Source organism: Streptopelia decaocto (assembly GCF_964273445.1).
Source record: "Streptopelia decaocto genome assembly, chromosome: 6".
Lineage (NCBI taxonomy): Eukaryota > Metazoa > Chordata > Aves > Columbiformes > Columbidae > Streptopelia > Streptopelia decaocto.
Window position 1 is genome coordinate 6,115,329 of NC_138660.1, and position 27,893 is coordinate 6,143,221.

Genomic DNA, 27,893 nt, shown 5'->3' on the forward strand with positions numbered 1-27,893 from the left:
CTCGCCGGCGGGTCGGGCGCGGAGAGGCGGCGGCGGCGGGTCGGCGCTGGCGGCTCCGCTGCGGCTCGGCTCCGGCGTTGGGGATCTCCTCGCCTCCCGTCGCCTTTATAAACCCTTCTCCTGACGTCAAGGCGGGGGCGCCCCCCTCGCCCCACGCCGCCGGGGGTGGGTCCCTGCCCGGGACCGAGCGGGGGGGCCGCGACCGGGGATGCTCAGCTCGGGGCCGGCCAAGCGTCCTCAGTACCCCCCGAGTAGCCTCCTCTGGCCGCCCCCCGACCCCCGGCGTTTTTTCTGGCCAAATCACCACTCCCTCCGGAGACCGCGACCCTGCTCGTCTACTCCCTCCTCCCCAGCCACAAGCGCTCGCGGCACAGCAGTGGGGAGTCCCGGCTGTGTACCGGCCAGCCCGTGGGTTTGACCCCCATGCCAGAGGCCTAAGCCCCCCCACAACACCGGTGCTGAAGTCCCTCACCCTAGCACAGCTTCCTGCCCCATCGGTTAAGAACCAGCTGCAGAGTCTGGGGAGCTGGAAAGGGTGCCCCTAAGGCCAGATTCACCCCCGGTGCCAGCAGGGAGTGGGGAATGCTGAGCTGTGCCCAGGGATTCTTTCTGCCTTCAGTGGCCCCTGTGGAGCTCTTGGGCACTGGTCCTTGCCTGGACCTTTCCCCGCCACGTCCCTGAGCAGCTCCCTCCACCCCATCCGGGCAGCTCCACTGGCAGCTGGTGGCTGTTTGGACCACACTGGGCAAGCCCCTGTCACCCCAGAGGACAGGGATCTTCAGCTATGTGTCAGCTGGCCAGAACAGCGGAGAATGCACGAGAAAGGGGCTCTGCTACCTCACAGAAAAGGGTTATCAGGAGCTTTCTTCCCACTCAGTTTCCACCTGTGGAAAGTCACAGGCTTGCAGGGACAAGGAGGACCCAAGTATTGCACAAAGGTCTCCAGAAAACTCCATTTCATGTTGAATTAATGTGCCTACGCCTCCTTCAACCCTGGGGCTGCTGGCTGGATTTGCTGAGGCTGACCTGGAAGTGTGGTCCATGAACCAAGGTGTTTCTGCTCTGCTTTACAGCCCAGCAAGAGGAATCGGTGCTGGTCACTGGTTCCAGACCAGGAAGACCTCTGGGTTGAACTGGGACTGCCCTACCTGCATGGAGCATCCCTTCCTTTGTGCAGACATTTGCAGCCGCACATAGCCTTCATCCTCTGCATTCTTCCCAAATAATGGCACAAAATGAATGACATCCATAAGAGAAAAAGCCTTCATTTGTAGTCCAGGAGACCCTGTGGGTTGAGTTGACTTGTGCTGCTTTTACAGCCAGCCTTTCCCCAGCTGCCTGACCTGAATAAGGCCAAGCCCTGCACTCCCGCACCCTGTCTGTCTTCTAGCACTGGTGTTGCTGTGTGGAAACCGGTAGAGAGGAGTGAGCCCTTACTCTAGTTAAAACACATTGCCTTGTTTCAGGCACAGGACACAGCCTCCTGCCAAGGTCAACAGGAGAAATTTGGACTCAAAAAGAGTAAAAACTCCCAGAGCTGCTTTCTCCAACACTGTGCTAGCAGCTGGACCAGCATCTCTCTCGTCTGGTCAGAGAAGCAGAGCCAGTCCTGGGCAAGGCAAATGGCCAGGGTAGCAGACACCAGGGCATCAAAGCTATCCTGGCTCTCTTGCCTGCCTTCAAAAGAGACTCCCTAAGGATGGTTTCTCCCAGCAACAGTAATTTCCCCACTTCTCCCAGCTGTGCCAGTAGCAGCAAGCTGGGGTCTCCCAGTTTTCTTGCATTGGGAACAGACTGCTTTTGTGGTCCCCAGATTCTCATCCTTGGCACAGCACCACCCAGCTGTGCCACGCTACTGTGCCAGCTGTGACCAGCTTTGAAAATGTCCCAAACACCCCAACAGCTTGTCCCAGCTCCCACAGCCCAGGGCAGAGCAGCCTGCTTGGGTGCCGTGTCAGGGAGGAGAAGAGATGGAAATGGGATGGAGCACAGGGTTATTTCAGGCTCCCCTGTGGCTATTGGAAGCTGTTACCTAATGTCCCCTGTCACTTCACACAGCAGGCAACTGTCCAGCTTGGCACCCTTTTGCCATTCAGCTTGTCACCCCAAAGGAAAGGGGACACTGGGAACCCCCATCACTCCTGGGTGGGGAGGAATGGTTACCAGCTCCTTGAGCTGCCACAGCTATGGATCTACACTGGTGTGCTGCAGGGATCAGCTCAGTGTCTGTGTTTCACAGGGTACAGCAATGGGCTGGAGTGTAGACTTGGACCACTGTGTGGGATGGAAAAACTGCTACGTTTCAGCACCATTAGGACCCACCTGTACACCAACATGGGTATGGGAGCTGTAGTAGTTGACACAGTGCACAATCAACTTTCTTGGTGAGTTCCCCATCTTTCTTGTTTCCTGCTGACTTTGTGTAGGGCCAGCAGGACTCATACACTATGGGATTTTGCAGAGGTACAAGTGCTCAGTCTGAGATGGGTGGGTTCTGGGCAGGCCAGCAGGGCTGGTTTTAAGAAGGTGGTATGGTCATGCTGGCATAAATAGGGGAAGATAGCAGACTGGAGTCCTTAAGGGATTTTGAGAGGCCATTCATGATGTCCTGCACAAACCCAGACTGCTCAGCACCTGACTCTTCTCCAGCCACCTGCAGCACCTCTGTGTGCATGAGTCTAGCCTTACTAAAGACTTTCAGCCCAGAGCTGTTCCTTGATAGCGCCTTTCTTCACCCACCCTTTGCTTTTTCATTTTAACATCTATCTACCTCATCTGTCCATCTGGTAGTGCAGGGCAGGCTGGAGGAATTACACTGGTGTCCTCTAGCAACAGGAAAAATATTACTGCAGGTAAATGTATTGGATTTGTCCCACTGAATTTCAGACACTTGAGGGAAACAAGGGTGTGCATGTTTTCCGCTTTCTCGTCTTGCTGCCCATCAGGAGATGATTTGGCTCCTGAGACAGAGCAGCTTCAGGAAAGCTCTGACATCCACCTTGACTGTTTTTTCTCTCTTGGGACTTGGCTGAGGTTGTGAGGCTGTTGGCGGCAGGACAAGAGACAGAGCTTCAGTGGAAATGTTCCTCTAGAAACATCTCAGCCTGTTCAAAGGTGAGAAACTGAGTTCCCATCAGGTCTGAGCCTTGTTGATGGATAAAATGTTGAATGGACCAAAGTTCTTCATGATCTCAGGTAGTATTTGGGAGAATGACTGGTATTCTCCATCTGAAAAGTTTTGACGTTTCATTTCAAGGAAAATCTAAAGGAAAAATACCATTTAAACAAAGTTGCAAACATGTGCTTTGTCAGAAAATTACCTTGTGCTGAGCTTAAGGCACCAGCAATGAGGGAGTGGAGAAAGGGAGTCCACCTGCTCTAATTATCTTCAGACTGTCTCCTACTGAGGACTCCTGGGAAGGGGTAAGGGCAAACCTCCAGATGTCCTTATAACTCTGGCACAGGCATGGAGTGATGAATAAGTTGCAGATTGATTTACCAGTTCCCCCACCCCCGGCTTCTCTATATGGTCAGTGTGCTCTGAATTTTTTTACACTCATTCCCTAACCAGATAAATCCGATTCTATTCCTTTCTTTCTGCTGCAGCGCTGCAGGGCATGTGGCTTTGCAGATGGTTGAATTGCATTGAATTCCTGTGACTGCTTACTTATCCCCACTTGCTCCACAGATCCAGAGCGGCCCAGCAATGCCCAGAACTGTATGCGCAGGCTGCATACTCAGCATTGTACCAGCAAAGCGTGCCCTCTGCTGTCACTACGGCCACAATATCAGCTTTCATTACACCTCACCTCCTTGGCTAACCTACAAAAAGCTTTCCAGACTCTCGCAGCTCTGCTTTCATGAGCAGAACAGTTTTGCTGTTTATCACTACCTTGCCAGCAGGGAAAACTCCTTTTTCTTACATTCTAGTACTCAACCTGGTAGGGTTGAGCTGTGATCTGGGAGCTGGGGTCATGAAATTCCTCATCCTGGCTCTGGACATGCAGCCGGAGCTGTGGAGCAGTGAGGAAGCTGCCACAGCCCTGCAGCTTGTGCAGTTTTCTAAAAACCTAATAGAGCAGGTTCCTGCTTGTGGAGGGGTGATGCTGCCCCAGGAGACACAGGTGAGTGGAGGATGAGCAGTTGCTCATGCCTTAGTGATTATGAAAACGAAGAGCTCAATAAGGGAGGAAAACTCCTGCTGAATGGTACCATGTGTCCCTGGGATGTGCCATGTAGAGTGTGGTGGTGTTGGGACTGTACATGAACTTGCAATAGCTCTGTGAGGTTTCTGGACAAAATATTGTTTCTGTAGTGAACTTGGGCACAAATCCAAAATATTTGGACTCTTCATTAATTACAGGCCTCCAGGTAGCGAAGAGAGAGAGAAGGCAGGATGTGGAGGTTCAGAGAGGAGGGATCCTGCTATCTTATTTTTGCCATGTCTCCATATAAGAACCCAAGCTGCGTTCAGGATTTCTCTTGCTGCTACCTGAGATTGATTCCCAGTCTCAGCCTCCTAGGATGCTGCCATGGCATCTGCAGGGCTGAGGGCAGCCCCCTTGAAGTCAGACAAGGGAAAGATCAGCACAAACCTGTGCAGAAGCAAAGGTGAACAGGATGAGATAAGAGCAGCACCAGGATATTTACCTGTACTACTGCAGTGGCTACTGGGAGCCACAGATGGGGCTGTGTTAGGGACTATACAAACAGATGCTGGCCCATGCTGTGAGGATTTACTAGTGTAAGGCAAGAGATGATGGATACAGATAGCTGAGCACATGAAATAATTCAGGGCTCTGCTTTCTCTCTGTATAACTCTCCTCTACAAACACCAGCTCCACAGCTCCTCAGGCCAAGCCAGGAGGCTCCAGGTGGCCATTGGCACTTGGGTCCAACCCACAACCAGACAGCGCGCATCCCAGGGACACGGGATCCTGCGCACAGGTCCACGGCAGCTCTCCCGGCCCCCTTGGGCTGCAGCTGGTCATTCCCCACTGCAGATCCACACCTGCGGGGGACAAGCTGCAGGCAAGCACCTGCTTTCTGCCTGCAAACCTCCTCCCCACCCGGGGCTGTAAGATTTTCCCCGACAGCAACAGATATCATCTGTCAGGCTTAAATTTTGGGTTTTTTTTTCCCGGACTTGTCTTTGTTCAGGGACTCGTCGCTTAAACTTTGTCTTCGCCTGCCCTCTCGTGGGCAGCCGGCAGAATACAGCGGAGCGGGGCTGGGGCCGAGGGCTGGGCAAGGGAAAGCACCGGCGGTGTCGTTGAGTCCAACCATATGCCGATGAGTCTTCCACATTTTGGAAAGTCACAGCCTTGGTTCTTGCATTCAAGCCGTCCACGTTTTAGTGTCGTTTTCACTCAGCACAGGTGTTTCAGCATCAAAACCGGGCAGGCCCGAGGACTAAAGACTAAATTGCTGAGTGTTGGGTCCCAGCGGTTCAGAGCATCACCGTGGGCAGCCCCAAGCCCTGCTCAGCCCCAGGAAATTTAAATCCGCATTTATCTGCTGGGCCTTCCTGAAATCTGTGAGGAGAAGTAAAATGGGAAGCAGTTTGCAGTGTGGAGAGGTTGGTGTTTTTTTGTGGTGTTGTTTTGTTTTTTTTTCAGCGCAGAAGAAATCTGAAGAAAAGGAAAACTGGACCACATCTCCATCTCTTAGGCAAGTGTTAATGTGGGAGGAGGAGGAGATGAGTACCAAAGGAGCTGCTCAAACACATTCTGGGAAGTTTCCTGGAAACCAGCCAGTTTATCAGTTTCGTATTGTCCTTTCTTGTGAGGCTCAGCAAGAGTCAGACCCTGTACTTGGACCTGGGTTTTCAAGGGGCAAATAACCCAGTGGTACTGACCCAGGCAGGCCTGACCATTTCAATGTTTGTGGGCTCTGCAGCCCATGTGGGGCAGCCCTGTGTGCCACTGCTCCCTCACCTCTGCAAAGAGTGTCTGTGCTGAGCAAAGCTTGCTGGCATGGGCTGGTGGTGCCAGATGCCTGCAGACCTCTGCCCTGCTGATTGTAAGGGAACAATTGCTATTGGTCCAGCTGAGCTGCCTGGAAATCCGTGACATCATTGGTTTAAAAAAAAAAAAATCAATCTGTCAGGAGGAGGAAATGCAGCTATGATCCAGGAAAATACAGTAATTATTTTGCAACTGCAGCTGAACAAGTTAATGGGAAATAGAGGTCGTGACTACGCAGCCTGCTCATCTGGGCAAGCGGGGCTGTCAGCCCAACCCAGCCACTTCCAAAAGTGACAACTGCGGTAATCAGAGAGGCAGAGAGCTCAAAGGCAGCTCCGGACAGAGAGGGGAGAAACCTAAGTGTGTGTGTCAAATGAGGACAGGATATGTGTCAAAACCCTGTCATGAGGACAACCAGCTTTACAAAACAATAAAAACCTACCCGGGAGAGGTGCTGAGGGGACATATGTGAGGGAACAAGGTGGGAAAGCAAGTTTTTTTCTATTCTAAATATTCAGTCAATACCTCATTTGTTGCCATTTTTCCATCACCTTGTGCCTAACACAAGTAAACTGGTGTGGGTTTGTGCTCGATTCAGCCCTGCCAAACAGTCAGCGGGGTGCTCCCAGCCTCTGGGGTCAGAAATAGGCTCCTGCCCCAGGAGGAGGCACACAAAGCGAGGGGTTTGCAGCTGAGAGGACTTTATACCCCAAAAAGCCTGCCCTGCTGTCCTGCCCGGCCAAATCCCACAGCAGGAGGGGGAGAGGCTGGCTCCAGCTCAGTGCTCAGCCCTTGTATTTTGGGGGCCTTCTTCACATACCAGCAGATCCGGTCTGCTGGGAGATAAGCCAGAGGAGCTTCGGGTCCTGCAAAGTCGCACTGCAAATTGTCCCCCGTGCCCCCACCCCTTCTTAGCACTTCCCTCCCATGCAGGGCTGCTTTTGTTGTCTCATGTCTGTCTCTGTCCCAGGGTGTGTTGAAAGCCCATCCTCTCTTCACCTGCAGCTCCCCCTTACTGCAGCCCCTCCTGACCATGCAAACAGCCAGGCTCTTCCCTCCCAGCTGGTGTTTCCAAGTCATCCCATTGTGAATCACACACCCCCAATCAAGCCGTGTTCCAAAATTATCTGTGAATTAACTGAACTAAAAACAAAACAAGCCCTGTGCAGCTCAGACCCTACCCTGGCCCACGCAGCAGCGCTGGTTGCAGCCAGTCCTGTCAGTGTAACTCAGAGCAGCTTTTTGCATGAGGCTCTTTGATTTTCTGCAACTAGTGAGTCCTCACCACCAAAGAGCTGCTGGGTTGCCTGCATAAGAGCACAAGGCACTGGAATGTACCCCAGGCATCCTCACTGCCCAAGGGCCTTGTCACCCCATGGCTTCACCCCCCAACCTCTGCATAGCCATCCAAATGGACCAAGGTGTCTCCTCTCCCTGCTGGGGGGGAGCAGGGGGATTTCCTCAAGCTGGGCTTTCTCTGCTGTGTCTGGCAGCCAGAGCGCAATGGCTGGAAGCCCAGAGATGATATTGGCCAGTGAGTTCCTGGAGGGGGTTACAGACCCAGCTCCACCAAACCATTGCACAAGGCAGCTGAACCAGCAGCTCCCCGCCCCAGGCGCTGGGAAGCAAGAGGAGCAGCAGGCGGCCTTCTTCCCCGAGCAAGTCTGGCAATGGCATCGGTTTCCAGGAAATATAAATAACTACCCGGCCATCTGGAACCAGCCCTGGGCTGGTCAGCAAAAGGTCTCTCCCAGGCTCTGCCCTATTTCTTCCAGCTACTTGATGGGAATGCAGACAGCACCAAGGAGGTGACACAGCGGGACGGTCCCCGCCAGGATGCAGAGCAGCAAGCCCGAGTCTTGCTCTGACCTCATCCCAGAGACAATCTTCACTCAGCCCTGGAAAAGGCCACATCAGCCAGCCCTGCCTGCCACGCAAGGGATGCACCAAACCCGGAGCTGCACTGGGGCTGGGGATGCTCAGCCCCTTCCCCAGGCACTGACTGGCCTTCAAGGTCCTTAAGGAGAAGGACAGGCAAGAACAGACCCCTCACTCCATCATACTTCACTTTTCTTCATTTTATTCTTTTATTTGTACAGCTATATTTTACAGAACGCGTTAATGCAGTTTAGACACAGCCCAAACCCTGTCTCCCGAGATTGTTTATAACACAAGCATGTAAAATAAGACGAAAAAAAAATAAAAACAAAACACAAAGAACCAAAAACCAACCAAAAACAAAAAAATAAAACATTTCCCAATAGAGTTCCACCAAAACTCCTTTTGCAACATCAGGCTGTACCTTGAAGAAACTGAGCTCAATATAGTCCATACAATGAAAACTTCCATTGAAAAGAAAGGCACCGTGCGAAAACACATTTTACATATATACAGACTGAGAACTAGAACAAAAAAAAAAATTACACTTTATTATTATTTTAAATTCCTTCTGCAGCTTTGTTGGTTTAATACACACTTTTTTGTAAATTGTAAACCTTCACTTGCAAAAAAATACAAATACACTGATGCATTTAGACAAAATATTTTCTTACTTGTACAGATGCAATACTTTAAAATATCTTGTTAAGTGCTCTATCATAATAAAGATTCTCAGAGTGGCTTCTGCCTGCAGAGTCCAACTGAGCCTTTAATGCATTTTATATATTTTTAATATAGCTTTTTTTAAAGGTCTATATATATTTATTTTATATATATATTTATATATTTATATCTATATATATTTACAACTCTGCCATAGATTCCTTCACCTTTGGTTAAAAAAGTTAAAGCCCTCTCTTTAATAGCATACTTTCTCTTTAAAAGAACACACATTTTGCATACAAAAGAAAAAAATCTGTTCCCATAAATCAACATTACATTCCTCATCTTCAAACGGCAAAGGCTGTGAAGGTCAGACTCCAGAGTTTATCAACACTCCACTGCACAGACATTTAAAATGACTATTTTTATGTTTTATATACAGTAAGATCTGAATAATTCTCTTTTTCTTTTCATTTCACATAACTGGGAAAAATAAAACCCGTGTATTTGCAATTTCTTTTTTTAATTTGTAATGTTTTTCCACCTATCTGCACTATGGGTTTAGAGGCACTCCATCATGTGATGAATTTTTTTCTTTCCATTTTTTTTTTTTATTTATTTTTTTTTTAATCACTTTTTCCTTTAAAGTGTTGCAAGTATCCTTTGGACAGCTGCTCCCTCTCCCAAGTTGACCTCCTCCTGGGAAACCCTCTGCCCTCAGCAGGCCTTGGGGAGCTCCGGAGGCACCTCGCTCGCGGAGATGCGGTACTGCACCTTGGTGTTGGTGATGGCCCCGTGCTTCTGCCGCAGGTGAAGCCGCAGCTGGCTCTTGTGGCGGAAATGCAGGTTGCACTTCTCACACTGCGGGGCGAGAGGCAGAAGCCGAGGGTGTTAAACGTGACGGGAGGGAACACATCTGTCCCTTCGCGGCAGAGGTCCCCACATCCAGCAACCCATTGTACTGGTGGATGGAGGATGGTGAGGACGCGGTGGGGAAGCTGAAGCAATACCCACAGGCCCTAAGCTGCCTTTCTCTGAGCAACTAAACCTTGTTCCCATGTCCTGTTGCTGTCCCCACAGCATGGGCACCTCTCCTTGGGTCAGGAACCCCATCGCAGGCTCTCAGCAGCACCTTTGGGTTTGTAGGATGCACAAAAGGCGAGGTCCCTTAGGAGGGGACCTTGGCTCTGATGGATCTACGCCAAGCTCCTTATCTAGATGCTCAAACCAGCTACAGGGCTATTTTGGGAGCTGCTTTTGATCCCTGTCAAGCCAGACAGTTCCACAGGGATGTTTGGTTGATAACCCCTGCTCTGATTCCTTCTCTAGCGGATGGGGAAAGCCAGAAATCCTTGGAAAAGAGCTGGGAGCCCCCAGCACTGCAGCAAGGCAGGGGAGGCTGCTCAGCACAGGTGCCACTGGCACAGGGGACCCCAGGCTGTCTGCTCCTTTCCTCCGTCCCCGCACACTGTAATTTAAGCCACAGCTATTTGGAGAATTGTGACCTTCTTCCAGATGGGGCGGAAGAAGAGCAGCTAAGATGTGCCCACGTCAGTGTTTCCAGCACAGCTGCACATGACTTAATACCCCATTTGCATCGGCTAATGCATGAGATAGGGACAGGGCACAAGGAACAGAGACATGACCTTGGCATTCCCACGAGGCCGGCAAATAGCACTGGGGTGCTGCAGCCAGCCTATGTAAATGCTCTGGTGTCTTCCCAGCCCCCCCGGTTTGGCAGCATCCTCTGGTAGCCCCTGCTGAGAGCCCCCCCAAAAAGAAGCAGGGTCACTCACATGATACGGTTTCTCTCCTGTGTGGATTCGAAGGTGACTTTTGAGGGTCTGCAGGTGCCGGAAGCGTGTGCCGCAGATCTCGCAGGGGTACGGCTTCTCCCCAGTGTGAATGAGCACGTGAGCACGGAGATGGGCCACCTAGAGAGAGCAGCTCTGCATGAGGACAACCCCAGGGATGAGGGCACCCCACTGGGAGCAAGAGCAGGGTTCTGCCCATCCATCTTTTTTTTGGTCTATGGGGTTCTAGCTGGGAGTCTGGGCCACATGGGTCTGAAGTCAGATAACTTCAATCCTTAACAGCAAATGGAGGAGAGGAGCTAAATCCAGCAATCAGGCTTCCTGCTAAGCCGAACTAGCTGACACAGACCTTAAGGCCCCTCTTTATCCCATAACACCACAGAAGAGCTGCCCAAGGCAGTGAGCATGGCCCATCAGCCTCCTCCTTGCCATGAAGTGTCACTGGTCTCTGGCAGGAGATCCAGCCATGTCCCCCTCCCCAGGCACTGCAGCTCCCAGAGGACACACACACCTGGACAAATCTGGCCCCGCAGGTCTCGCACTTGTAGGGTTTCTCTCCGGAGTGGATGCGCGTGTGGGTTTTCAGGTTGGCTGGCCGGTTGAACTGCGCCCCGCAGATGTTGCAGCGGTACGGCTTTTCTCCTGCAGAGCACAAAAGAAAGGGTAAGGGATTAAGTACAGGCGTGCTCAGCCCCCACGATCCATGGTGCCCCCCAAAGCTACTTCCCCTCAGGTGTCAGACCCCTGACAAGAAGCATTAGCCATGACTCCTGTCCCTTTTGGTGATGGCTGTGGACAAGCAGCATCAGTCAGGGCAGCCTGGGGTGTCCCCAGAGCAGGGTGAGCTCAGGAGGTACTTGGCCACCACAGGTACCTTTTCTTTTTTGGGTTGGGAGCTGCAGCCTTCAGTGCAAGAGAGACAGTCAGACAGCTCTACCAGTGAGGATTAATGGCATTGCTCCTCCTGGCCCTGTGACAGCGGCTGGCACCCTCGATCTCCCTACAGCCATAGTGTGAGCCATGCACGGCCACCTGGCTCCCCCTGGGCTCCTCATGGTCCCCAGCACATCCCGCCTTGGCTGTTTGTCACCTCTTTAGAGGAGTGAGAAGAGCTGGTAGAGCAGGAAGCCAAGGCATGCCCAGCAACCTGGCTCCCAAGTCATTATACGGTTACAATCACCACTGCCAGTCCCAGGTGACTTTCTCATGGTGATGGGGGAGCTGCAGAAAGGTCTTAACTACTTTCTTTAGGATGGCTGAAGACAGGCTCAAAGGGGAGTGGGAAACAGCCATCATGTACCTCTGCCTTTTTCTTTTGTTTCCAGGCTTCAATCCTAGACATCTCTGAACCTTGCCCTGGCACTTCTTATTCACCTGCGGAGCCCTCCTGGAGCTCAGCTGAGGCTGCTGGATTTGATGCCCAACACAGTGCAGCAGCATTGAGTCACTAGCACCAGCTTCCCCTCCCCAGCCAATGAATTGGTTGTTGACATGTTCAACATTAAAGCAAGCATGAAAATAAAAATCCCAGGTTTGTCAGCAAATGACTAAACCCTTAATATCCCCTTCCTTTCTCAGCTTTCATTGTGCTGATTCACAGAATCCATCTGTTCATGAATTTTCCTGTCAGCAGTTTCTGCCAAGCTAGGTATGATCTGGATTTCTAGGATGTAGGGGAAAAAAAAAACATCCCAGACTTTCCCATAAGTATTCTTTTCATTTTTTAAGTCTACCACAAAGTAACCTGGAGGTCATGCATCTGCTCCCTCCCATGCATTTCGCAAGACACCTTTAGCAACAGTGGTGTCCAGCGCTTTAGAGCAAAGGAGCTTGAGCTCCATCCCTGCTGCAAGGCCAGGCAGCATCTCACCCATTCCCAGGGGCTCCCTGGAAGCACCAAGAAAAGCACCTTGTTCAACGCACTGGGGACAACTTGTGACACAGAGCATGGGATACTGCACCTGCGACCAACCCAGTCAAACACCCGCATGCCCAGCAACTCACAGCCTCCCCAGTAAGCTGTGTCTGTGGCCAACACCGTACCTGTGTGGACAGTTTTGTGGCTGGCGAGGTTCCCCTTGTAGCGGAAGGAGGCCTGGCAGCGGTCACACTTGTAGGGCTTGTCACTGTGGACTTGCAAAGAGTGTCTCTTGAGAGAGGCCTCCTCGGAGAACCGGCAGTCGCACTCGTTGCAGAAGAAGGCTCCGTTCTCTGGAAGGGCAGAGAGGAGATCAATGAGATGGGCAATATGTGGGCCAGCTCCTCGATGGGCCAAGGAATAGGCTTGGGATGGTGGAGAGGGACAGCCAGAGCAAGTGTTGGAACAAGACACCAAGTGCAAACGTTTGCAGTCTGCACTGCTTGCACTGTGCTATTACCTACTGATATCCTTGTGCACGCAGCAACAATAAGCTGGTTTGAGAGAGCAAAGGCATCACAAGCCATCTCTCCCTCAGTGTGACACAAGTTGCTTCCAAGAAGCCAGCATCTCATCTGGACGTCTTTCAGAGACATCCACAAAGGCACCCAAGTTATCAGGCATCCTCTGAAGGATGGCTGCTCAGCTCTGGAGCAACTCCAGCACCTTTTGAGGTCTTAAACTTTCACATGTATACTGATGGCTTCCTTGAGCATGGGAAGACCATTATCATCTCAAGCACAGGGCAGACTGAGGGTGCCTAACTCCTAAATGCTGTATGTAGCTTTGAGCATCACCACAGTGGGGATCCCTCTGTGGATCTCTTCCCACACCACAGGTGACCATTCTGCATTCACCCTCCCCGAGCTACAAGCAGATGGGTGCACAGGCACTTGTCTCTGGGCTTGTGGAGTTTTGCAACCAGGTTGCAAGCCTCATTATCTGCATTTCTACAGATGCGCACATTGGGCTCCCTGATAATGAAGATATATCATGACGGATGCATGAGGCACACCATCTTGCCCAATCCCCATTAGGGTCATTACATCTGCCAAGCTTGTTCTCCTGTGGTTCAGGTGGGGTGGGGTGCACTTTGTTTCCTGTCCTTAGCTGCCAAGTTTGCAGCAGATGACACCCTGCACAAGGCATCTGGACAGTGCTAGGGAAGGGGAGGAACGAAGCAATTCCCATGTGTGTGTCCCTCACATGCATGCACACAGCTGGTCAGCCAGTTAAGAGAAGACTCTAAAGCACCTTGGGATCCACCAGCATCAGGGACAGGTTTGACTGCCCATTTGGACACAGGATACCAGCTGGACAGGTCCCCAGACTGCACAGCCCCCTTGTCTGCTGGTCAAAAAAAGCCAACCAGGGATGCAAGACTCACCGCAGCTGGAGTCAGAGTATTCAGACTGGGTTTCTCCCATCTCCTCTCCAAAGTTTGAGCCAGAGGTATGAAGGCACATCTCAGCATGTTGTGGGGACTGGCAGCCACAGGAGCTGCACTTCGATGAATGTATGTACAGCGGGGACTGCCCTTCGCTGCTCCGAGGGGACCCATCCCGGGACCTGTGGAAGGACAGCAACGTACACAGCTGTGAGAAGGCTCTTGCTGTGCTTGACCTACTGGGCCCTTGTTTGCACCCTTCCAGACATGAGGGACAGTCACGTTTTACGGGGACACTTCTGTGGTGAGACACACAGCACAGGCCTGATCAACAACAGGTCTGTGAACCTCAATCCTTCAGGTGCCCATCACCAAACGACCTCAAAGCTCTCTAGGAACATCCAGGTCCAGAGGATAGCATACTGTTCCCTGGTAGTTTGGCCACCCCAACACTTCAAGCCAACAAAAGCTTGAGGCACAGGGAGTCTGGTGAAAACCAGGTTGGGCACATCCAGGCTCCAGAAACCATCCAGAGCTGCTGAAGTGAGCCAGGGATTCCTGACCCGGTGTTCCTAATTCCATCACCAGGCCAGGCTGGCATCAGTATGGTGGGGATGGCTGGCACCCAGCTGATGTCACTGGCAGTTCTCCACCTAATGCAGAGGTTTAAACCGGTTCACAACTGGAATCCCCAGCTCAATGCTACACCTATTTTGCACACTTGAAAACCCTCACCAACAATACAGGGAGTCCTGTTGCTCTTGGGAAGGGCGTGAGGAGTGGGAAATCTTCTCACCTGTTAACAATATTGTTGAGTCTGCTGGCTTGTGGGATAGTAGAGTCTTCTCCATTCACGCTCATCTTGGTGGGGGATTGCACGTTGAGATGCTCCGGCTCCATGGACTGCTGGCAAGTGGACATGGGCATGTAGGTGCGAGGAGAGAGGGTTCCCATCTCATTCTGGTCAGTGCTGTCTTGCTTGGTGCTCTGATTCAGAGAGTTGAGGACAATGAACTTGTACTTCTTCCAGTTGCAGGCTTTGGGGTCTGTGGGGCTCTTGGTGAAGAGGGAGCTGGAGCTCTGACTGATACGGGCATTCTTGCTACTGCTGGACTCGGTTGGTGAGTTGGGCTGACAGTCTGACTTCTGGGGGCTCTGGGGGCTGATGAGACCCTTGCGGTCCAGGGGGGTATTGGTGGGTTCAAAATGCTGGCTGATCTCATCCTCCGAAGAGGTCCGCTCCTCCTCTTTGGCCACTTTGTCGCAAGAGAAGTAATGATTGTTCCGGATTGAAGGGACAACAGGTTTGGGGCCAGAGGCTACGCTGTAGTGCATATCGCTCCTGGCTTCTTCAGCAGCACCTTCTTTCGGAGCATAGATGGTAGCATGGCACATGTTGGCCGAGATGTCGGTTATGGTTCTCATATACTCGGTGGGGATTGTCCTGGAGCTGTCACATGGAGGGATCCTCTCCTTGGGGAAGGCACCTGCCCTCGAGAGTTCAGAGAGAGGCATCCTCATCTCCCGCGACTCATCATCCACAAGGTAGCTATTTAGAGGGAGAGGGCTGTAGCCATGGTAGGAAATGGGTGATCCAGACAAACTATTGATCAAACCAGGTGCAAAGGCCCTCCCATTGCAGAGGGACCCATTTTGGAGAGGCATGCCATTCTCCAGGACATCTCTGCTCCGATAAGCCATCACCTCTGGATGGCTCAGCATCCGTCCAGCCAAAAACTCTTCCCTTGCGGTCTTCACAGCAGACACCATCTCCGCCTCACTGGAATCAGGCAAAAAAGAGCGAGACACAGTCATTTTCAGCCCACAAGGATAAGTTTGAAGATACTTTGACAATTTGCCACCCCGCCCACCCAAAACCACCATCCCGAGCTCTCCCAAGTTCACTCACAGCGCTCACCTAGACTTGACAAACCTTCGGCAGGTATCAACCACATGTTCCATCTGCAGGTACAGTGCTGTGGCCATCACAGCCATGATATTGTTCTCCCTCAAGTTCAGGCGGGACGTATACATGAAGTCCAAGAGGATGCAAAATCCCTCAGGGTTTATTTCGGGGTCCAGGTTGATAACATTCAAGTTGCACTTGAGCTGGTCAGTGAAGATGCTGTAGAAGAGGCCACTACAGAGAGGAGACAAGGAAGAGGACAAGTGCTATAACGATGCAGAAGAAGAAAGGAGAATTTGTCTGACATCCCTTAGCACAGAGGGGTTCATGAATGGGAAGGGAGGAGGAGGCAATTATGGAATTCCCTGAGCTTCCCACTTATTATCAAGCTTGGTTTCTCAGCTTAGTAAGCATCTTCTGTGCTGCACTTTTCTCCAACTGGAACAGCCTGCTTTTAGATCTCACCTGCTCAACAACTCCCCACTGCCTCCATTTAGAAATTCCCTTTTTTGTTGTTGTTGTTCTTACTGCCACCCCCTTCCCACTGTGACTCATTTCTTTCAGAAGCATCTCTCAGGGTATCCACGCTCACTCTTTAACCAGAAAACAAACAAACAAACAGAAGCCTAACAAAACACAACATGGAAATGTTGGCAAAACATTTTTCAGATGTCTTAATAGTCAAAGGCTGCCTTTTTCAAATCTTTATACCTTGTCAGCAGGAGACCCCAGAAGGCATCTGCTGTAATTCAACTGGGCAATGGTGGGATGTTAATTAGCATTCACTAGGAAGCAATTCCAGCAATCCTAGGAGCTGGAAAGGGATTTCAGACCTCATCATGCTTAGAAAAAAAAAAGTAAAAATCAAATGTGGGTGCAGCCAGCAGCCAGGGAGGAACAGTTCTAAAAATAGCAGGAGTAGGGGACACTGTGGTCACAGAGGATGCACACACCCCAGAGAGCATCCAGCCCTCCCTCCTCTCTCCTGTCTCATCCTGTCCCTGCCTGTAAGAGCATTTGTGCTTTGCCTTCAGGGATGTTCCCCAAGTCCTCTGCCCTCCTGTTTGTCTCCGTGCGCTGCAGGTTGGCAGACATGGGCATGCAAGGAGCAGAGGTGTGGGAACCGTGCTGGAGGTGAAATGTCTCAGCTCTAATCCCACTGCAGGTACAAATTTTTTGGCAGTCCCTTTCAATTCTGCTTCTCTGCCTGTTTCCCTGCCTGTAAACCACACGAGCCGCCCTGGGGCTGCAGCAGTGTTGCTGGTGGCCAAAGGCAGAGGAAACAGGGAAAGAGACAAAAAGGAGACACTGTTCCCACCTGCAGGCCATCAAGACTGTTTTGTGAGCTCTGAACTGCTCCCGGTTCACTACGATGATGACATCGGTCAAGATATCCCGGCTTCTAAGGCGGTTGAGATTGAGGAGGACATCGCTCGCGTGGCGGGTGAACTGGATGCAGCTGTCTGCCGGCGAGGCCATCTTGAGTCTGCTCGGAACAGAAGCGGGAGGAGGATGGGAATGGAGAAGCAGCCAGTCAAATACCCTAAACCCAGCAAACGGACAGCTGCTGCTGTGGGATGTGCTCAGATGGCCAACTGCCTCTGGTAGGGACAGCACCAGCCCCTCAGTCCCAAGGCAAACAGCCTTGTGCCACATCAAGTGTTTGCCAGGTTGCCCAGTGAGGTCTCTAGGCCAACAGCGAGACCTGGCATGTCTCAGTCCCACCCAGCCAGCTGGTGAGTGAAGGCAACCAGACCCTCCTGAGGGTTAGCTAACCAGCTTCTCTTTCTCCCTGTCCTGCCAGTGGTGGCTCCACCCCAGCCCACTCCTCCCACCACCACTGCTCCTTGGGTTCATCTCCATGAAGCTCCCAACACAGCCTCCAGATCTTCCTCAGGAGCCACCCCCCTCACCTGTCTGCTGGCTGGCTGCAAATCCAGCCTGGGAATCAAAATAAACCTTAAAAGTCCCAACTGAAGCTGTGGGATTTCAACATCTGGAAAATCCAGCCCACAGTGGAGCACCAACCCTCACCCACCTTCCTGCTCCCGAGTTATAGCCACTCTGGAGAAGACCTGTCCACAGTTTCCCAATGAACTGGTGGTGGCAATGATGAGCAGAACTCATCTAACCTGCTGGGCTGCTACCCACACTGCAGCCCAGTCTCTCCCAGTAAGGAAGGTTTGGCTTAGTAGGGGAACATGAAGCCTTCCCCCAATAGAGTACCCGCTGACCTATCTCAGAGTTGTCCTCCCAACCAGCACCCAGGAGAGCCTCCATCTTCCTGCGCCTGAAGTTTGGGCTGGAATGTGCATCTTCAGTGTCAAATTCCTCCATGATCATCCCCCTCCCACAACCCCAACTCCTCCTCCTTCACCAGCACCATATGAACGTACAGTATTTTTTACAGAGCAGCTGCTCTCCTGAAAACAAATTCCAGCTGGGTCTAATGAAACATTTCATTCAACATGGTAAAGGAAAGGGGTGGGGGGATTAGGAGGGGAAGGACAAAATTTAAATTTACATACCCAATGCCTCAATTCACAGTCCAAAAGTTTCTTTCAAACCTACAAATAAAGCACAAGAAAATAAATGCCACATTAGCTGGTAATTATGCATTGGCCATGGCAGGACACAAGCCTGCTGTTTCGCTCGAGTATCAGCTGGATAAAAGCTAGAGATAACAAACCTTCTACTCTCCAGTAAGGTTAACATTTGTTTCTTCCGGTACAGTACGTTCCTATCACAACCACAGGCTCTGAGAATCCAATCATAGCTTCTTCCACACCCTCTAGCCCAAACCATGGGCGTATGCCAAGGAGATTTTCATTTCCATGACTCAGGAACTTAAAGGCAGGTGGGGAAGGGAAGTCAAGCGAGAATTTTCTCACCATTTCTTTCAGAGATAACTCTTCCCCTGCCAAGATCTAATTCCCAGCCAGTGCCACATCCAAGACCAATACCATCTTCCCAGCACCTTGTTAATAGGTATGACTTACACACAAACATCTGCTGTCGCTCTGCTCAGAAACCTAGAAAGAGCCTGAATCCAGTCCTCCAAAACAGCTACTGCCCTTCTCGGAATACCCACATGCTCCAGCCACCAGTGAAAACACCCTGGGACGGTACTAATGAACAAGCTTGGGAGGATATGGAATCAAGTACTGAGGTGACTTGGCGAGGATCGCAGAGGAAACCAGTGGCAGAAGCAGATGAGGACCCATAACAAATGTCTTCCTCTGGCTGCTGGAAAAGCTTTCCCCAAACCGCAAGCTTTGTCTCCGGCTGCTGGCTTCACGGGTAACGCAGCTGGGGCAGCACGACAAGGAAACCCAGGAATTAACCGACTTCCAGAACTCACACTGTTACTCCCAAATTTACTTAAAACCAACAAAGACAATTGAACTGGCACCAGTGCAGGAAGAAGGTCCTCAGGCAGCTGCCCCAGCAGGGGGAAGCATAACAAATAAGTGAACGAACAAACCCCAAGTCCTTCATCACACTATTTTGAGGACTGACCCCCAAGAAAAAGACAGAGACAGTAAGACTGCCAGCCCTTACAGAGAGCCCATCCAGCCCTGCCAGGACAAGCATCCCTTTCCCTCTCCCCTGTGGGAGATGCACAGACTGGAGTCCAAGCTCCTCTCATGTCCCCAGAGACGTTGGGATAGGATGAAGAGGTGAGATTTAAGGCAAGGTACCACATGCAAAACCCAGCAGGGTGTCTTACAGCCCCATTCCAGCCATGAAATGCAAATTTTCAGAGCTGCTCTGAGCCTGGCTAGCTTAAAACTTTACACATACACGCACAAAGTGACTCATTTCCCAAATACTGCAGACTCTGACCTTTCTCTACACGCTCGCTACCACCCGCTCGCTACCGTCAAGGGAGTCACGGCACTCTGCAAAAAGCCAGCACGCATCCGTGTGTCCGTACGAGCGGATGGACACATCTGGGGCAGCCGGCTGGCATCCTGACCCCGGCCGTGCTGGCAGACATGCTCTGCAGGACTCCCGGGACTCACCCCAGTGTCACAGACACGGGGAGGCGACCTGTCCATAAACCAGCAAAGTTACAAACCATGAGATGAACTCTGTGCCTGTGAGCATCATGTGAGAAGCTGCTGCTGTTGCCAAATTCCCTTACCCACAGCGAGCCCGCAGCGCTGCCGGGCCAGGGAGACGCCCTGCTCCTCTTCCAGAGATGGACCCCAGCACAGCCCCCTCTCCACCCTCCCAAATTATCCCTCTTCAGAACAGTGCTGCTGCAACACCCACGGCCACAGGAGCCAGGCAGGTGCATCCCAAGCAGCTCCCGGCTGCAGGATGTGGGCACAAAAAAGGGAAAGGACCTTCCTTCCCCTCACTATACTGAGCCGGGTTAACCCTGCCCCTCCCGGCCTCTGCACAGCACCAGCTCTGCATCCCCAGCATGGGAGGATGCTCCGACCAGAGACCAGCAGATAAGAGGACAGCAACAGAGACCAGTGATGGGAGCAGAGAAGACCACCACAGCCAAGCATGGCTTTCTCCATTCCACCCACTCCAAAGCCCACAAGGCTCCCACAGGCTCAACTGGGGCCAGAGCATCACCCCAAGCCCCCCACGCTCCAGTTTTCCTGCCCCAGTACCTTGCGGGTGTGGGCTCTCCGGCAGCGCTCAGGGCTGCACATCCCCAGGGCTCACAGTGCCCGGAGAGGAAGTTCTGGGCCAGGCACAGGACACATTTCGGGGGTAGCCGCTTGGGACTGTCACTGTTGCTGCCTTCCAGGAAGGCGATGGGTCTGCCCCAGTGGTTCAGGGAACGGCCCTTTCCTGACAGCACCTCCCTGCGAAAACTCATTCCTGGAAGGGAGCCCAGGGCTGGCTCTGCCCTCCCTGCACCCAGCTCAGCGAGCATGGGGAGAGTTCACCTGCATATGGGGGAGCCCCTCTCAGCTCCACGCCATGCACATGGAAGACCCTCACAGCTCCCCCAGCCCACAGCAGAAGAGAGATCCAGGCACTTACCCCCCCACTCCTCCATCCATCTTTTTTGCCATGCACAGGGAAATTCCTCCATCCATTCACTCTCCCATTTACAAGGAATCCCTCTCCATCCATCTTCCTCCCAACTTATGCACAGCAGGAGACCCCTCCCTCCCCTACCCTTATTCGCATGGGGGATACCCCCTTGTCTTTGCCCCTCTTTCACCCCCAAATACATAGTCTGGAAGAGGAGTCCCAATTACTTCCCCTCCCTGGGTCCCAGTCTCCTACCCCGTCAGAGCCTGCAGCGCCGCCTCCCTCACATCACCCCGGAGGGGTGGTTGGGTGAAGAAGTCTCCCTTCCCCACAGCCTCATGCCACACACCGCCCTGAAACTGCCCGCCCAGGGGAAGCTCCATGTTGCCACCCCCCCTTTCTCTGCAGTACCAGCAGCCTGAAGGGTCCCAGCCCCCTGGAACACCCCCCTCTGCCTGCCAGGGCACCCTGCCAGCTGCTCATCCACCCAGCCAAGGGACACCTGGTTTCTCCTGAACAGAGGGACAACCAAGAGAATGGGGTGGTGTGGGGGGCACCCCTGGGCAGAGTGATTGGTGCCACAAGCCACCGTGAAGAGGATGCTCTTGGCTGGGGGTATGCAAGTGCACAGCTCAGCTTTCCTGGTGTCATGCAATCAGGGAGCACTAAGCGTCCTTTAGCTGTCACAGCATAGTTTTATTAATTTAGTAGCTTCTGGTTGGCGTCTAGGCCAAAACGTGGCTGGGTTAATAATAACCCAAGGAGAGACCAAGAGAAGTCCTAGCGCACGGTGTCAGCACAGATCAAAAGCAGCATCACTAGTGCAAGTCCTGTCGTTTTTTTCCATCGTACCCTCCCGTGAGCGGATTGCACTCGCTCTATCGAGCGGTCTCTGCTAACTTTCAATCTGATCCAATTTCCTGCCAGCAAACAAATGTTTCTAGGAAATGCAATACATTATCTGGATGGGTTTATTATCAGCATTTGGAAGCAGGAAAACTGCATATTTTCTTGAGCGCTGCAGGGAACTTTATAGTTTGTACTTCAAAAGAGGGTTTAAAAGGATTGCCCTTGAAAGCTGGCCCGGCTCAAGTCTCCACATTGTTTTGGTCTTTGCAGAAGAAAACACAGAGGAGGGGGGAAGCACACGAAAACTGCTGCCAATGTTTTCCACTAAAGAGGACTCCCCTGCCCTTCATGGAGCCAAACTCCGACTGCGAGGCAGCACACGTCCTTGGGGAGCAAGGAGTCAAGCCTTCTTCAGCATTTCAAACGACCCCAAGCAATTTGGAACATTAATTTTTCAAGGGAAGGCAGGAACCGCGTCCCAGCTGAAGTCACGGGAGCTGTTGCAGGGAGCAAGGGACCGACACTGTGCCGTGCCAGCACCGAGCCTTGCACTGGGGTGCCGACCCGATGGCAGGGTGCAGGCAGAGCTGGGCACCCCCAGCAGCTGAGCTGGGTCCCGGGCCCAGGTAGGCTCAGAGGAGGTGACACATCATCCCCACCCTGTACCAAGGTGGTAAATCATCAGTTGGCATCAGCCCTCCCCGTCTCCATCCTCCTGGGACTCAGGGTTGGCACAGCTCATTTTGGCAGCAAGAAACTGCTTGGGCATCCCACCTGGATGGGACAAGACATGTATGCAGCTTGGGATCCCTTGGCCAAGGGAGAGGCACCCCCTCACCCCTATTTAACCAAACAGATTTAAGGAGACGCATTTCAGAGGGTGCCTGGTCCTATAGGACACATTCTTCAAGACGCACTGTACTGCAGTGTGCTGGTCCCAAGCTGTCCCCTTCGTAAACAGAGATCCCACGTTCCTCATGGGTACCTGGCATGCAGCCCAAAGGCAGAGCACTGACCAGGAGAAAGAGGGGGAAGAAAACAATACAGCCCCAAAATTTCTGCTTTCTCCCAATGCTCTTCGTTCTCCCTGCATTTTAGATGTGAAGCTCCACTGAGATTGGTGGGGTTTTAAAGTCCTGAAGACTACATGCATGCTCTGATGTCGGGGTCTGTGTTTTTTTGGTTGCCAGCGTCCTGCAGCAATGGGAACACACAGATCTAGCGTGGATTTAAAAAACAAAATGCAGGGAGGACTACATTTGCAGTCTAAATTTGCAGTCTGAAGTAGTTTACTGGTCAGATGCTGACTTTTGGATACTCATCTAACCAAACTGCAAACTGTGAACTCCTGAGGTTTGCCAATGCCTGCTGTAAACACGGAAACCAAATGTCACTTTTTGCCAAACAGAAGAATGGTTTAAAAATAGATCTAGAAAAGAATACAGGCACTCAGCATACAGGGCTCCCGTTTATAGACTCCCTTGCTACTATAAAATGGAACAAGAGGTTATGAGCATGCAGGCGAGTTTCCACCAAATTTAGATTTTACAAACTTCTCAGAAACCTGAAAACAACATTTCAGGCTCTGACTGAACCAGTAAGAGCTCTCTGTGTGGAGTCTGCAGCCCAAATATTACAACATATGGACTAAAACATGTGTGAAACAGTTCTTCAACCTCAGCAACATAAATATGTGAAGGTACATAAGCTGCAAACTGAGAAATGCACCTACTGGTTAGAGCTTCATGTTGCTCACTAATAGACTTTGTAACAAGATTATCTTTTAAATGGAGTATTCATATAAAATGAGGACACCCAAGCCCTGCTCTTAAAACACAGGACTGCCTTACAGAGTGTTACCACTTGTATTTGTAATGAGTTTTTTGAGGACAACATTAGTATTTACAAAACAAACAAACAAAAAAACCCGAACCCACGCACCATTCCTACAAATTAATGTCAGTCTGCTGCCTTCGGGGGCTGAAAACTTCCCCTACCCCTCCCCGGGAAAAAAATAGGGAAAAAAAAGACAAAAAGGAAAGAAAAATCATGGCTTTACAATACATCCTAAATTAGGCAGAAATTCAAGGGCAGATTAACACCATAACTCGGAAAGATTTTCACATGTGATTTCACGACCAGACCCGGAGAGAACTTCATATGGAAATGTCAGTGACTTTAATAAGCGTTCGGTTGTTTCCAATTAGGCTCCTTAAGTAAGTTCAGTGGCATCCAGAGTTTCCTCTGCCACCTTCCTCCGAGCTGGCAAGCACCATTTCTTTCTTTTTTTAACGAGCAGTTAATAAACACGTTCCCACTCTCCCGAGGCTCCGGCAGCCCCTGCCCTGGCCGGGCGGAGCAGAACGGTGACACTAGATGGCACCAGTCAGCTTTGCTGCAGGAGCAATTTTTCCCCTCGGAAAATAAAACACCCCAACCAAACCTGGAAAACATATAATTTTGCCGATGTAATTCTGTTGCTCTTAAAACGCGTCTGAGTAACATTATTTTTATGAGCTTTTCCAGCCTTGTTTTGAAAAACTTAATGTTTCTGCTGGGTTTATTTTTGTCTCAGACTGCAGGCTGAGGTCCTCCCAGAGCTGCAAACAGAGATGTCTAAAAAGTATCATGAAGACTTCTGACTGATTTTTTTTTTGGGGGGGTGGGGGTGGGGTGGGATTTGTAAGAATCACTTCTCATTCCGACTTCTTCCTTCGCAATAATAACTAACCAGTTAACCTCCACTTCCTCTCCCAGTATTGACTCAGTCAGAACTGAGGAGGATTGGAAATTGAAATTGAAGTGCATCCCAAGAGATCTTTGATCTGTTTTGCCAGTCAAAATTGAATGCTTGGAGATGAAGACTTTTCTTACTGGAACAATGTAATAATCCATTCTTCTGGAAAATTGCTAGATACCCTTTGAATATTTTAATGGCTTGATGATTTGTTTCATGGGGCAAAAATTGCCATCTATAATTTAAGTTTTTAAACCTGACATCCTATCGTTAGCAGAAAATAACAGAACCTCAGGTTCTGCCCCTCCATACATACATAGAGGTTTCCCCTAAAATATTTTTAAAGCAAATTTCAAACCGTAACACCCCCAAGGACTGCAGGAAGAAGCCTATTTGCTCTTAAAGCACTTATGCTTTAAATCTTTGAAACAATGCGACAAATAATATTTTTTAAAGCATGTAAAACCTCAGGAACGGCATCAATAAGCATCCCCAGATCAAGCGAGGGCCTGATCCCATACCCAGCCCTACGGACACTTCCACTGGTACAGGTACAAATTCGGCCCCAGACAGAGATGTCGGACCAATGTAGCTTTTCTTGCTGAGCCTCATCCATCTGGCCCCAGCCTCCCTTCGCACCGATCCTGCGCCTACTGAAGTCAGTGGAAAAAGCTAACCCGGGCCGGGTTTGTTTTTGTTGTTTTTGACTCAGGATTTTAAGCCCAGATTTGCCTCTTCCCTGGAAATGCAACAGTGGGGTCAAAGGCAGCTTTTTAGGCACATCTGAGAGGCCGCCGCAGATTTTTCTAAACAAACGCCTTGCTTTCTGTTTCCCTCCTTCCCAAGAGGCGATTTCATAACATTTCATACTGTGACTTTGCAAACTAAAGCCGGGGGGGCCAGGCGGAGGGCTGGGGGGCGGGGGGGCGGCCGGGAGAGGTCGCTGCCGCCCGACCACGAAAGTTTTCATAACAAAGTTGGGCTTTTTCGGTTTTGTTTTGCTCCCTTTTTTTTTTTTTTGAGGGGGTAAAAAAATAATATCTACACACGCTCTAAAACATACACCGACCCCCCCCAAAAAAAGCCTTTTCCCTTCTCTCACCCGCTTTTGGCTTTTTTTGGGGGGAGTCGGAGGGCGGCGGGGGGCGCGGTGCGCGGGCCGGGCGCGGTGCGCGGGGGTTGCGCGGAGGTTGCGCGGCTCTCCGCGCCGCTCGCTCCAGGAATAGCGTGTGGCCGGGGGCCAGCCCCGCGGCTGCCGGCGGCAGATTTACGAGCGCCTGTCGCCGCGCCAAGTCCGCCGCGGTAGTAAACACAGGGGAAGGGCTGCGATGAGGGCACCGGGGGGCTCCCCCCGCACCGCACCCGGGACCCCCATCCCTTGCACGGCTGCGCCCCACTTCCCCCGACGGCCGACCCCCTCTCCTCCCCGCTGTTCTTATTCTTATTATCATTGAGCCCCGCGCGTAGTATCACAGTTGCTCCATACACTTTTTTCCCCCCTTCCCGAGCTTTGCGTCCGTTTTATTTTCCAGCCGGTAAAATCCCCGGCACACACCGTCGAGGCGAGCGCGGCTCCCGCGGCCGGCAGCCGGCGACGGCCGAGCCTCCCCGCGGGCTCCCCCCTTCCCCGGGCAGGGAAATGCCGCAAGTCTTCTTCATCACCGCCCGCTCCTAGCCCGGGGCTTGACAGATCACGGCACAGCCCCGCCACAGGTTGCAAAACGCACCAGCCGTTTCGCAGTTGCATCGGTGACGGAATAACAACAATAATAATGTATTAATACAATAATGAAAAGAGAAGAGGGGGAGATATAATGACGCGGAAAGGCCGGAGCGGCGGTGCCCAGTGCCGCCGCCAGCCCCGCTCCTCGTCGGCTTTTGTGCGGCGGCGAAACCACAACAGCGACACAACACGCGCACACAGGGGCGAAAAAAAAAAATAAGAAGGAAGGAAAAGGAAAAAAAAAATGAGGGGGGAAGAAAAATAAGACACCCCGACCGAGGGATCCAGCCATTGGGAACCGACCCCGAGTCACGCAAAACGCCACAAGCGCGGCGGCCGCGCTCGCCGCCGTCCTGCGCCCGCCGGGCGGCTGCAGGTGCAGAGCGGAGCCGCCGCTGCCGCCGTCCTCCCCGTCCCCACCCGGCCGTCACGCGTGCGGGAAAGGCAATAATCCCAGATAACCGATAATCCCCGGGAGAGGACGGCGAGGGGAGACCCCCACGCCCCCCTCCCGCCTCCCCTTATACACGCTCCCAGCGTTAAGACATGCAGGCACCCCTATTTTTCTCGCCTGACAGCGGGGGAAAGAAAGAGGGAGGGGGGGGATATGGGGGGGAGTTAAATAAATACAGCAGAAACAACATTAAAATTTAAGAGATAATAGTAATAATAAAAATAAAGGGCTGTCGGGGCACCTGCCGCGGGAAATGGGGGGAAGGACAGAGGGGGGGAGAGAAAAAGGGTAGAAATATATAGAGGCGGCTCCGCGCCAGGCGTCGGAGCGGGGCAGGGAGGGAAAGAGGAGGGAAAAAAAAAATGGAGAGAAAAAAAAAAAAAAAGAGCGAGCGAGAGAGAATTAAAGGGTAAAATCGGCCGCGGCAATAGAAGCAGCAATCACCTGGTCTCCGGGCTTTCCTAGAAACTCCTTGCATCACCACTTCTAAGAACCCCAGTTCTAAGAATCAACAGAGCCCAATTCTCGGAATTTGAGCTGCAGACTCTACCATTGCGCTAAGCATGGGGAGGGCCACGGACCTCCCCCCGCCGCTCCATCGCCGCTGCCGGCGCCCCCCCGGACCCCGCGCCCCCTCCCGGGCCGCCCCGTTCGGGGCGGCCCGGGAGGGGGCGCGGGGTCCGGGGGGGCGCCGGCATCGGCGGGGGTCCCACCGCCTCACCCTCCCTTCTTCACCCCCCCCCCGTTCCCAGTGGTCGCGCCCGGGCGGCGGGTCACGTGGCGGCGGGTGCTGTGTGTGACGTGGGGGCGCGGCGGGGCAGCGCGCGCGGCCGCGGGGCAGCGCGCGCGGCGCGGAGCGGAGCGGAACGAAGCGGCGGCGACAACGACAACGACAACGACAACGGCGGCGACAAACGGGGGGTCCCTGGGTGGCAACAGCCGGGCGGTGCAAACACACATCCCAACAACCCCCCCCCCCTCCTCCCGTCACTCTCCGAAAGAGAAAAAGGAAGATATCTGAAAAAAAAAAACACCACCAAAACGCGCCTTTTAATTTTTTTTTTTATTTTTTTAACGTTATTATTTATTTTTGATATTTAATTTGGCGGGGAGGGGGGGGCTCACTTTCGCGTTTAAAAAGCAAGCCTCCCCCCTTAAGAAAAAAAAAAACAACCCAGCGAGCAAAGCCGGGATCCTGCTGCATTGCACTGGATTTTTACGTTTTTAACATTATTTTTCTCTCAATCAGCTTTTTTGTTCAATAATTTCTGCAAACAGCCGCGCTCGGCTTACGGCCTCCAGCGGGATTTACTCTTGGGGAAAGAAGCTTTTTCCTTAAAGACCCCCCCATATACCTCCCTTTTTCCTTTTAATCTTTATTTTTTAAATCTGTTTTATTTCTTTGCTGGGATTCTCCAGACCTGAAAACCAAACCAAATTATTTCTTCCTCTTTTTTTCTTTTTTCTTTTTTAAATCCGTTCCTTTCCAGGACTCTGGAGTGGTGGGTTAATTCTTTGTAGCTGTTATTGTTATTGTTGCAAAATAGCCTGTAAGTCTGTAAATATTCTGCTTCTATGGAAATGTCGAACTGTG

General features: G+C 51.8%; 1 protein-coding gene across 2 annotated transcripts; it reads right to left on the reverse strand.

The window, feature by feature from the left end:
* Positions 1 to 9,093: 9,093 nt before the first annotated feature.
* On the reverse strand, positions 9,094 to 26,858 carry BCL6 (BCL6 transcription repressor). Of its 2 annotated transcripts, none has more exons than XM_082056573.1 (10): positions 26,744 to 26,858; positions 18,061 to 18,099; positions 16,851 to 17,018; positions 15,545 to 15,766; positions 14,423 to 15,406; positions 13,627 to 13,808; positions 12,365 to 12,532; positions 10,833 to 10,963; positions 10,304 to 10,441; positions 9,094 to 9,368 (listed from the first exon to the last, which is right to left on the reverse strand). In XM_082056573.1, exons 3-10 carry the CDS (start codon positions 17,009 to 17,011, stop codon positions 9,225 to 9,227), a joined length of 2,130 nt encoding a protein of 709 aa, XP_081912699.1. In that variant the 5' UTR covers positions 17,012 to 17,018; positions 18,061 to 18,099; positions 26,744 to 26,858; the 3' UTR covers positions 9,094 to 9,224. The 2 variants fall into 2 exon arrangements, with proteins under 2 accessions (XP_081912699.1, XP_081912700.1); XM_082056574.1 differs by lacking the exon at positions 26,744 to 26,858 and adding an exon at positions 20,164 to 20,452.
* Positions 26,859 to 27,893: the final 1,035 nt, after the last annotated feature.